This window comes from Calliphora vicina, chromosome 2, assembly GCF_958450345.1.
Source record: "Calliphora vicina chromosome 2, idCalVici1.1, whole genome shotgun sequence".
NCBI classification, from domain to species: domain Eukaryota; kingdom Metazoa; phylum Arthropoda; class Insecta; order Diptera; family Calliphoridae; genus Calliphora; species Calliphora vicina.
Window position 1 is genome coordinate 60177468 of NC_088781.1, and position 12839 is coordinate 60190306.

The 12839-nt window shown below is 31.2% G+C and overlaps 1 protein-coding gene across 5 annotated transcripts in view; it reads right to left on the reverse strand.

Annotated features, from left to right (window-relative positions):
• Window positions 1–12839, reverse strand: part of Wdr62 (WD repeat domain 62) — a 418865-nt gene that overhangs the window by 197476 nt on the left and 208550 nt on the right. Inside the window, exon 1 of one of the 5 annotated variants that reach the window (XM_065499581.1) lies at window positions 7541–8086. The exons of 2 other annotated variants lie outside the window; for them this stretch is intronic. In XM_065499581.1, coding sequence (XP_065355653.1) covers window positions 7541–7738 — 198 coding nt within the window. In that variant the 5' untranslated portion in view covers window positions 7739–8086. Of the gene's footprint in view, window positions 1–7540; window positions 8087–12839 lie in introns of those variants that run through there. 2 more of the 5 variants (XM_065499579.1, XM_065499580.1) reach the window with 2 other exon arrangements.

A 12839-nucleotide genomic window follows, 5' to 3' on the forward strand; every position in this document is an offset into this window, starting at 1 on the left:
GATGACAAATGGATCTATTACGATAACCCGAAGTGTAAAAGATCGTACTTGAAGCCCAACCAACCAGCCGAATCGACATCAAAGCCAAATATCAATGGCGCTAATATAATGCTCTGTATTTGGTGGGATCAAAAGGGTCCTATCTATTACGAGCTGCTGAAATCTGGCCAGACCATCACAGGGAACCTGTACCGAACCCAACATATTCGTTTGAAGCTACTACTGGCCGATAAACGCCCAGAACATGATACCAGACATGAAACTGTAATATTTCATCGTTACAACGCTCGGTCACATGTTGCAATAACTGTTAAAATCTATTTAGAATGAAGTGGTTGGGAAGTTTAGCCTCACACGCTTTATAGACCAGACCGTGCCATGTCCGACAATTATTTCTTTTGATCGATGCAGAACGCTCTCTCTGGCATACGCTTCACTTTGGAACAGAGGATACGAAATTGGCTTGATTCGTTCTTGGCCTCAAAAGATAAGCAGTTCTTTTGGCTCGGAATCCATATGTTGCCACAAAGATGGGAAAAGGTCATAGCTGTACAGATGTTTCAAATAAAAGCTTAAACTTTTAAGTTATACTCTCAATTATTGTTGCCTCAACCATATAAATAAATATAAAGACCTTAAAGTGTTTGAATACGAGGGCGGGTTAGAATGAAACACTGATTTTTATATAAAAAAATAATTTTATTTTTCAACATAGTCTATTTGGAGCTCTATAGACTTTGTCCAACCTTTCTCCAATTTTTGTTTATTCCTTCCAAAAAAATAAGATTTGTCGAGGTCATCAAACGAGGTATTTGGGGCTAAATCCGGAGAATACGACGAATGAGGGAGCAATTCGTAGAATAATTGATGGATTTTTGCCATGCACCCGACTGTAATAGAATTTGGCACTCATCTTGGGAAAGTCTTTTTCATATTAATGTGATCATTAAAATTTAATCACTTAGTAATGTCAGATACCTATGGCTTCCGCAATCTCTCGCACTTTCAATATCCGATCGGCCAACACCGTTCGTAAATTTTTTCAATTGTTTAGGGTGTAGAGACCTCAACTGGATGTCCAGAACGTTCGGCATCTTCCATGCTTACACGACCAGAACGAAAATCAGTAAACCACTTTTTTACCATTGAAAGTGATGGTGCAGAGTTCCTATAGTATTAATCAAGGTTAGCTTAGGTTTGAGTGATGAGTATTTTCCGCAAAATAATGCTTTTCCAACACAAACTAAATAAGGCAGCTTGTTCCAATTTTGACAGGAGCAGTGTTGCATTTTCAGTTAAGAGGCGTGAAATTCAAAAAGTCACCCGCCCTCGTAGCTTGTAATCATGTTAAAATTATAGCTGTACAACTATATTTTTTCTCTGGGTGTAGTTGCAAATCTCGTAAGCCTTGTAAACGGGGGATTATAATTATGACAAGTGTGAACCATGTTTAAAGAAAATATAAAAAAATAATAGTAACTGGAACATAAATTGTCTTTCATCTTACAAGAATTTTCTCTTAGTTATAATAACAAAATAGAAATAAAATCTTTGCCACCAGGAAATACTTAAAATTCTTGGAAGCATTTCAAAGGTTTTACTATAAATCCTATAAATACTTGTGATAAAACCACCGCCATTCTATGAACGTTCCCCTTTTGATTTATGAAGTCATGACTTTCTATGATATTCAATTAAAAATATCATCATTAGCATCATAATCATCATTATTAAGTCTTTATAGACCAATACTCAATGAAAGAAAGTATTTATGATTGCAAATGCGTGAAAGTAAATGAAAAAAAAATAGTTGTACAAGAAAATTGTTAAGGCAATCAGCAAATAAAATAAAAAATTTAAAACAAAATAAACAAGAAGTAAACGTTGTTTTCCTTTCTAGTCATAGCCTGGTTATCACAAACAACATCCTTTCAAATAAATTTATAGGAATAAAAAAAAAACATGACAATTTCCGTAAAAAGTGATTTCAAGATGGAGAGGAAGTCTCACAAAATATTGTATATAAAACAATAATAATAATAATAATGGAAAATATAAATAAATAAATATGTTGAACAACAGCTACAATAATATGAGGGAAATAAAATGCAGGCTTTTAAACAATTTGAAAAGTAATACAACAGAAATATAAACAATAGATTTTCCAAATATGCCACAAATTAGTTGAAATGGCAAAAATGGAACTGTTGTTTAAAGATTGCAATTTAAGTTTAAATTTTTAATGTTTTCCACTAAGCTTTAAATAATTATTGCATTTTTAGAAATGCAATCGATTGCAACATTTTTAAATCTGGGTGTAACTTTGATGAAAGCAATTATATTCAACATTTTAATTACTGAGAAATTTTCACATTTGAGGTTATGAAATTTTGTATACTTATATATACAGGCCTCTAAATTTATATTTGATATGTCGCCTAATAATACTCTGAAAACTTAACTCCTTCTATCTTTGTAATCCAACTTTAGTAGTAATTTAGAAGTTCTATATTTATTTGAAGTCATCCCCATTAGACACTGATCATAACATTGCTTAATCATTTCATGCTCAATGTTTTCAAGTATCTTGACACACAATTACAAACAAAATTGTTATCTCTCCGATTTCTTTCTTAAAAATAAACAAAAGACAAAAAGTATGACACATTTTCTTGTTTTAAAATCTCGATAAGACCACACGATATTGAACGAACTGCAAGCCTCATCACCCATCACCCTGATAATTGTAATTTTCAAATGTTTAATTGATAATTTATAGACAATTTAATGGTAAGAATTTTAAATCTTTTTTTTTAATTTATTGTTAGGTTTAATTAAATTTAATTGAGTGTTAAACGAAAAATCAAATAAATTTTTATTTAAGAAGCAACTACAACATGTGAGTTTGGAAATGTTACTTTTCCTGAAAAAAATATTTAAACATTTTCTTACTAACGACTCTACCCCCCTAACGATGTCATATACTGATGGCTCTAAAAGGGGTAATATGGTAATGGGTTATTCCGTTAGCGGAATAATGGGTGTCTTCACAAACGAGGAATGCCGGGTACCCTTATATGAGATGGGAGACATTCTAGGATATCGCTTATATGGGTCCCGGGACACGATGGAAATAAGGGTAATGGTATAGGAAACGAATTGGCCAAAATGGGGGAGATGTTGGCTGAGAAGTCGATTGATCCCTTTTCTGGTATTTCCCTTGCAAAATGTAAGATGGTTGTACAGCAGATACTATATGAGACAGCATAGAACAGATGGACGGATGAATGCACCTGTGTTATCGAGAGGTCGAACTGGTCCTGCCAGCAGGACGAATCTAATTATGGAATTTTGTCGTGAGCAAATAAGGCTAATTGTTTCATTTAGTGCAGGATACTGCATAATTTGAACACATGCTAGAAGATTGGAGCTACGCACAGTGTGGTAGATCGCAAATCTAACTGGGCAAAATTAATAAATCACGTTGGGTTCACTTCTCACTTATGAATCATATAAAAAATGAGTTAAAATATATAAACGATTATAAAAAACCAACTTTTTTTTCGCAATGTATTTTGGGAGTTTTTACCCATTCTTCAAAAATTTTCTTTCGTGAAAAAGTAGAAGTCATACTGGAAGAGTGAAAAAATTTATGGCGGTCGCAAGAATGCGCAAGATGTTTTTGATTTACCTTGAAGTGAACACTTGAAAGATTAACTCAAATATAGTTTTACACCGGAACTATCCGGAATAAACAGCTTTAACTCTACTTGAAAAATGGAAATATTTTATTTTTTCCAATTTCTGATCTTCTCACAAAAAATAGTTTTTTTTAATAGTTACAATGGAAATAATTAAATGAAAATTGTTGCATATTTCCTTGAAATAGAGCTTAATAATAATATAAAAAATTATGACAATAAAATCACCGTAGCCTTTTTAATCATAAACCAAAGTCACACAAAAAATACACTTCTCTTTGAAATCTTAATCTTAATTACAGTTCCCTATTGTATTGAGAAGCTCATTAAATGATCAGAAGGAATGTTGAAAGACATTTATTTTTTAATTTTGTCCAGCTAGATTTGTGATTTACCATAGTGTGCTACGGTTTAAAAATTATTGAAGAAGCTGTCGAATCGAAGAAGAGAAGGAGACTGTGTCCCACCTATTCTGCCAATGCCCGTCTCTGCCAAACTTGTAGGAATGTATCCTTGAAATTGGGAGAGGATTGTGTATGCTTTAGATTTCCTGAATATTAGAGTGTCCAAAATTTTTTTTTTTTTTGGAATTTTGGAACGCATACCCTCTATTTTTTTTATATATATAAAACTATAGTTAAATATGAAATTTTGTCTTTCTATAGTGATTGCAACCCGTGCCGACTTGCGATTTAGTTTTCAGGTGCATTTACAAGGAGAAAAAATGCAATTTTTTTAGTTTTTGTAAAAATTTTGCCATTAAATAATTACTTTTGCAATTTAATTTAAAAGAATCGATATGTGTACGTAATTGTCGTTCTAATAAGATATAAAACACAAAAATTGGTTTAAAAATGTTAAAGTTATTAAAAAATTTCCCAGGCCATTAACGTGTCTCAGGCCGTGCTAACTTTAATGTTTTTCAGAGTTAAATAAACTCAATCATTCAAATATTTTTTAAATTTAATAAATCAAAAGTACACTAAAAGGTTAAAATCAATTTTATTATTCAAAAGTCCTCAATAAAATATTAATTACGTTATTAAAGCAAAAATCAGGTATAAATACAATATTTTGCCGTTTGAAAAATGTGTTGTCAAAATTGAACAAAATTATGAACATTTTTCAAAATGGCTTCGTAAAACTATTTTCTAATACACAACACAATATTTTAAAGTCTGTTTCAAATTTTCATCAGCACTATTGAAATTGACTATTTTTTAATGGTTTTAGAAGTTTCCAAGTGCTATTAAGGGTTGATTTTAATTTTTGTGCTGTTATTATAAATACAAGACATCATGTTATATTTTTCTTATGTTTCATCAAAATCGGCCCAAAAATATATAACATTTCGCTATTTTTCCATGAGAAATTCCAAATATTGAAAAATTTGACCTTTGACCTTCACGATTTAAGGGTTGACGTTTTCCGATTTTAGTAAAACTTTCAGACTATATTTAAAATTACATGGACTATAATATTCTGAATTGCTTTTACTTAAAAATCATAACAGTAAGGAAATTCGGCTCATTCGCCCAAATATGGCCAAAAAATTAGTTTTTCTAGAAAATCGCAAAATTTAAGTCGCAGGTTCGGAAAAACTATAGTAGGTATTGACATACCTTTTCACATTTTTATTCACTATTATGTTGTCAATAAATCCCCATGTGATGATCAAAAAATTCTGAAATTTGTTTAACAAAATTTTTAAAAATTTGAAATTGGAGTTTTGAAACTGCCGTTAAAAAAAATAATTTTTTTTTTTTGGTCATACCTTTTTGGGACACTACTGAATATACCGCAAAACTTACTGCCGATAATTAAGAATTATTTCCAAAACAAGATACAGAATACGAGGTTACAGTAGGTGTACCACAGGGCTCTGTTCTTCGACCACTACTGTGCAATGTAATGAACAATGGTGTACTAAGACTGAACCTTCCGGAGAGAGTTAAATAAAACAGCTTTCGTCATTACTGGTATGATGCCTATGGAAGTGTACTCAGAGAGTTTGAGCATATGTATATATGCTTCAATAGCTGTGGTAGATGTTACAACTATAAGGAACACATCAAGAAGTAGGATCATTTCTGAATGACAGACTATGTTGACAACATCTACTTAATATATGTGGACCCACAGACTGACCAAAAACATAAATATTAGAGAGGAAACATGGTGAATCAAACTTCTATCTCTCTCAATTCATAAGTAGACATAGCAGTTTCAAATCGTATCTGGATCAATTTAAACATGATATCGGCGAGAATTCCCCAGCAAGTGGCGATGATATAAAGTTTCAGGGGAGTAAATGCGGAGAAATTAACAGGTATCAGTCTAAGTGTGGATTCGTATTAACGTAGTTCCAGAATATTTTAATGAAGATTTCGTGAAGATAGTGTGCTATCACTACGTCTGAGAGATGATCTTAAGTAGAAATGAAGAGAGACTGATTGGTCAGAAGTATTTAGCCTTTTCCTCCTTTGAAAATTAAGATAATCAATTAAGATTAGGAATAATATTATCGTAAACAGGAGCCGTGAGATTAGTGTGTTATTTTTTTTCCTGGAAATCTGCTGAAATAATACAATCACGACCTGAAGTGGGTGGTGCTTATGTAGGAACTGAGGTGTATTATGTAACTTATTTGGTGTGAATTTCATATTGACACCTTGTGATGGTTGAATTTGAAACTGTTTTGATTTGCAATGTAAACAGTGTAATATTATTTTTCACTTTTTCTCCTCTTCAGTTTTCCTCACCTTCTTTTCCAAATTTCTTTTTATTCTGCATAACAGTTTAGAATTTTTGTAAATGAGAATATTTGTGAATGAGAATTTTTATGAATGATTTATTTGTATAATCTTCACCTTCGTAAGAAGGGTATACACAAGTTTGTCATTGAGTTTGTAATTTCCACAATATAATTTTCCGACCCTATAAAGTATATATATTCTGGACCTTATAGATAGCGGAGTCGATTAAGCCATGTCCGTATGTCTGTCTGTTGAAATCAACTTTCCGAAGCCCCCAAATAACTTACATACACTATTCATATATCAATATCTACGTAATTCTTCCGGGGCGGTTGCTATTTAAAATCGAGAAAATCGGTCCACAAATAGCTGAGATATAAGAACAACCTCGATTTTGACCTATTTTTGACCTATATCTGGATTACTAAGTCATTAATATAGACAATATGGATATCTAATGATAGATATTTCTAAGACCTTTGCAACGACATATATAAGACCATAGTAAGTTGGACCTACAATGGGTCATAATCGGAAAAAATATTTTTTAACCCGAATTTTTTTTCGATAAATTTAAAAAAAAAATTAAAATTTTAAAAAAACAATTCGAAAAATTTTTTCTTCCAAAAAATTAAAAAAAAACTGGTTTTTGTTTACCTAAAAATATTTAAAATTTTTATTTTGAAGTATAATTTGCTTGTTTTTTGAGAGAATGTGATGTTATACAATTTCTTAGGCTCAAATTATATGATTGAAATCGAGTGATTCTATAATTAATTATTTGCAACGAATTTAATTTTTTGAAATCCTCTGTAATTTTTATATAGAAAAAAATTCATAAAATTAAGAAACTCCCAATTTTGAAACTCCCATCGTGAACAAACATAATCATCCATCTATTTGGGTAATTTTTCATTTGGATCATATATTGGTTTTAGTCTACTATTCGTATAGTCATTTTATTATTCTTTTACATATTTTTCATTCCGTCAGAAGTCGAAAAATTGCAAATTTATAAAATTTATGGATCCAATACCTCGATATTGATCCATTTCGTTGTATAAAATAACAACAAAAACTTACTTTGTCTGTTCTCTCATAATTGGCCGGTAGTTTCGATGACACTTTATGGACCTTAGGTATGGGCGGATAATCAAATGCTGAGCCCATCAAAGAGGCTGGAGCCGTTAGAGGTGTCGATGTATGAGATGCAACACCATTGTGATTAATGCTGTTACTGCTGCCATTAAGGGGTATAATGCGACGAACAGAGCTATACATTTTTATTTAATTTTTTATTTGAAATTATACATCAATTTATTTTGCACTTTTTCTCTTTTATTACAATAATTAATAATAGAAATTTCACAGAAATTTTAATACATTTTTTTTTTACATTTCATTAAAATAATTTCACTTTTTCCATAATTTGCATAAATTTTTATTATTTTTCTTTTAAATGTAGACACAAAATTTACATTTTTACTATTTTCATTTACATTTTTGTTATTTTATTTTTATTTTTTTGTTGTTGTTGAATTTGTATTTGGGGGGTGTTTTCTTTGTTTTATGTTTAAGAGCTTTTTTTGAAAACTAATTTCACTGTTGATTTTATGGTTTTTGTTGTTGCTGTTGTTTTAAAAACGGAAGTGATTTAATCTAATGAGACCTTTAGTAACTGACTAAATTAAAAATATATACACGAATATTTGTATTTAGTAATTTGTGGTGCCACCAATAAACTAGAATTCATTATAATGTTATTTTAACAAATTGCAGGAATTATAAATTTTAATTTTGCTTTTTCAACCAAAAGCACATCAAGAAACCAAGTTTTTTAGTTAGAAGCAAAAACGTAAATAAAACCGGCATTTACTAACTATATGAGGTAATTTTCTTAAAAATATCAACAACAAAAATACAAAATAATTTGTTTTATTCTTTTATTTGTCAAGTGTTGTTGTTGTTGTTTTTATTATATTATTTTTTTAAACAAAATTTTGTCTAATGTATTCATAATGAAACTTAACTACTGCCTCGAAATACTCGTAACAACAAGTGCTTCAACTCAAAATTGTGCAAAAATTCAAAACAAAAAATTAAATAAAACTTTTTTGTTGTTGGTGTGTCAGTTTTTTTTTTATTTTTCACAGTCGTGATAATGACACCTCTTGTTAAGCAAAAAGAGAAAGAGAGTCATTTTGGCACAGCAAGAGAACAAGTGAAATAAAAAATGAAAATAAAATTATTTAGTTTTTTTTTTCTTCTAATCACAAAAAAACTACTCACTGACAAGTACACAATAGAGAAAACACATTGGAAGTGTTAAGCGACAAGCGATAAAGGGTTGCAATAGAAACAAACCCATCTAAATTTTAAAAGAATTTAAAATTTTGGTCATAGTTTGACAAAGTTTAGTAATATCTTTAAAACAATAGCAATGTAAAATTCACCAAAACTTTTTTTTAAAATAAATTACAATAGCAAAAATGTGAAATAAAACAAGTAAGAGAGCTATATTTGGCTATGCCGAATCTTATATACCCTTCATCAAATTATACTTCAAAATAAAAATTTTAAATATTTTTAGGTAAACAAAATTAATTTTTTTTCCAGTTGTTTTTTTTAAATTTTAAAAATTTGTTTTTTTTTTTTAAATTTTCAATGTTTTTTTTTTGTTTTTTCAATTTTTTTTTTAATATTTCCCCCATTAACACGAAGTCTGGTTATGTGTTAACTAATAGTTATACTGACAGTTTTCATACAAAAATAATTTTAACCCGCAGTATAACTATTAGTTAACACCTAACCAGGCTTCGTGTTATTGGGGGTTAGTTATTCGGGTTAAAAAATATTTTTTCCGATTTGTAGTTCCAACTTACTATGGTCTTTGAAATATCTATCATTAGATATCCATATTGACTATATTAATGACTTAGTAATCCTTATATCTCAGCCATATGTGCACCGATTTTCTCGATTTCAAATAGCAACCGAGCCGGAAAAATTCCGGAGATATTGATGTATGAATCGTGTTTTTTGGGGGCTTCGGAAAATAGATTTCAACAGACGGACACGGCTTAATCGACTCCGTTATCTATAAGGATCCAGAATATATATACTTTATAGGGTCGGAAAATTATATTGTGGAAATTACAAATGGAATGACAAACTTATATATACCCTTCTCACGAAGGTGAAGGGTATAATAAATATCAAAATTCCATGGATCGAAAGTCAATATCCGCGAAGAATTGCAACTTAGGCGAGTACCTATCCTACGTTTTTCCATCAGACTGAAACAAATTAAACTTGGATTCGTCGCTCCAGAGAACTATATTTCAGTAACACATTTCGCTTTCAATGTCTATGCAATAAACAAATTGAGTTCTCACAAAGAAACTGTTTTCTTTGTGTATATGAGGCTATATATAAGATATTCCGCCAAAATGTCTATCCTTATCCTAAGACTGGAGATTTTAGGAGAACAGAATGCAATCTCTGACACTACGGAAATCATAGAATGGCAATGAATAAACTAAGAATGACTGTACTTTCATTGCGAAAGCCAGCTAAAAGCAGCAACCCAACCTCGATCCAGGGAAATTAAATGGTTACGTTTAATAGTTGAACGTACATAGTTGAAACAGCGTCTTGGTATAATATTGAACTGTATGTTGCCCAAATTGTTGAAAATGAAGTCCCCCAATAAAACCCAAATCATGCGAACTAAATTCCTCAAACAGGGTTTTGAGGACAAGACACATTTTCAAAGTTCAACAGTTTAGGAATAAACGTCCGAAACTGTCGACCTGAGAATTATTTGAGAGAGACTTTTCAAGGAAGTGGAAGTGACTGCTTCGTATGTATAGTCATTTATAGGGGCGACTCTGTTGGATCGATGGAAGAGGGTTCCGAATAAAAATAGTAATAAAAAGAGTATTAAACAGTTAATCTTTTGAAGCATACATTTCGAAGGAATCATGCCGATATTGTGTCGGGTTAAACTGTTATTTCAGAAGCTCCAGACGCAATGTCATCTATGACTTCCTATCAATCGTGTGGCTATTGACCGGAAACAAGATAATATAAACAAAATTTCGCGTCTCTCTCTGCCATATTGTTAAAACGAACTTCTAATAGTTTTGAGGAGAATCCAACCTCACATCCATTTAAAGAGGCAAATCTGATGGATCAATAGGAAAGGGTTCTAAATAAAACTAATAAAAGTCACCTGGAATGTTCTTATACTCTATGCTTTTAGATTATGTATGGAGCATCTTTAAACGAGATTCTGAAAAGATTAAGATTCATAGCCATAATACAGTATAATTTGGGCACCGTAACACGACGTTTGTTTCGGAAGTAAAACAGATTATTTCCTTTAAAAACCCAGATCTACCCAATCGGGACTAGAAAATAGAAACATTTTTTGAGGCCCTTGATTCTTAATTGAATGATCATTGTCAGTGAGAAGCGGAAATCACTCTCGACTATCCATGAGAAGCGTGTGAAGCTCTATTATGTTTTCAGGATGATCTTCCTATGGGATTACAAGGGAGGATTCCTTACACTCAAATATGTCCTTCGAGGAGATTACTAGTTTAGTTGCTAAAAAATATACTGCTATGTGGGTTAATTCTTGACAAGGTCGCCGTTCTCTATCAAAATCTGGAAGACACATAACCATACCCCAGATGGTTAATGGTGAGCACAACATTGATTTGATCTTAAAGCCCTGGATTCTTCAGAAAAGGCTAACTAGACTAAACAAGCTGTAACAAAATGGCCAATAAAGATTCTGTATTTGTACAAATTCTGTGTTTTGTAAAACATTTCAAAAAATTTACTAAAATGAAAGAGATATATTGTTGGATAGATCCTTTCAATCATAAGACAGAGATAATTTAAATCATGGGAGAATTAAAAACCTTCACCATAAGTGGCAAGGGAATATATAAGTTTGCGACCCCTTATCTGAATCGTTATAGATAGCCGAGTCAATATAGCCATGTCCGTCTGTACATCTGTATATTGAAATCAACTTTCCGTAGCCCCAAATCAACTTACAGACATGATTCATATATCAATATATCCGCTAAAGTCTTGGCTTGGTTGCTATTTAAAATATTTATGAAACATTTTTTTCAACCAACAAATATTTTCAATCTTAATCTTAGAGTATACTTTGATGAAGGGCATATAAGACACGGCAAATCCGAATATACCTGTCTTACTTACTGTCTAACTTTAGTATAGATTTGAATTTAGAGACTTGTAACTAATTTCAGCTACTCTAAATTTGACTCATGAAAGTTTGATAACTTTGCGATCAATGTTAAGGAACTGATACCAGTTCTAGTTCTATCATGCTATATTAAAGATACCTGTGTTTTTAACATGGCGCTGTGATTGAAGAGATATTGATTGACATATTGAGTGACAGGCAACAGAACTTAATTAATTGTAATACTCGTCTTACAACTAATTCAAAATTAATTGCTTAATTTTCTATTAAATTTGGGTAAAATTGATAAATGTTCTGCTTTGTAATAAATTAGCTACAATGCGGTAGAGTAGTAACACATTCTGTTTTTACTAATAACTACTTAAGTCCTTACATTAAATGAGTTACTATTTTCGTTACCGGTAACTAATTATGTTTGTGATATCAAAGTAATGAGTTATTTATCTCTCTTTGTATTGTCATTAGTTTTTGCCATCAGTGATATCAGGGTGTACAAATATTGAGTTAAAATTAGAATGTAAAAATAGTGAAACGTTATTATAAGGAGTGAGATCGAAAAATTCTTAACATACATATATGTTTATAAAAAAGAAACCACTAAACTTACAGCTTTAATTTTTTTTTTATTTGATTGAAATTATTATTACAATTTACAAAAAAAATTATTTTTATAGTTTTAATCACTAGTGATGAAATTTTGAACCTTTTTCGGAAACCCTTCCATTAACGTTTTTATAGTGCTTTCTGTCACTTTGCTCGAACATGTAGTCCATCTCCGTTTAAAATCTACCACACTTTTGGACACCTTTTTTGTACTCTTCAATTCTCTTTTAACAAGAGCCCAATATCTCTCCACTGGCCTTAGCTCCGGGCAGTTTGGAGGATTTGCCTCTCTTGGTACAAATACCACATTATTGTTCTTGTACCACTCAAGGGCTTGTTTGCCATAGTGACAGGATGCCAAGTCAGGCCAAAAATAAGTGGACACATTATGAAGTCTTATGAATGGAAGCAGCCTTTTTTGTAAACATTCCTTGATGTAAATTTCGGTATTTATAGAGCCCGTTGTAACAAATGAGTGGCTTCTTTTGCCGCAACTGCATATTGCTTGCCATACCAAGAACTTTCTGGGAA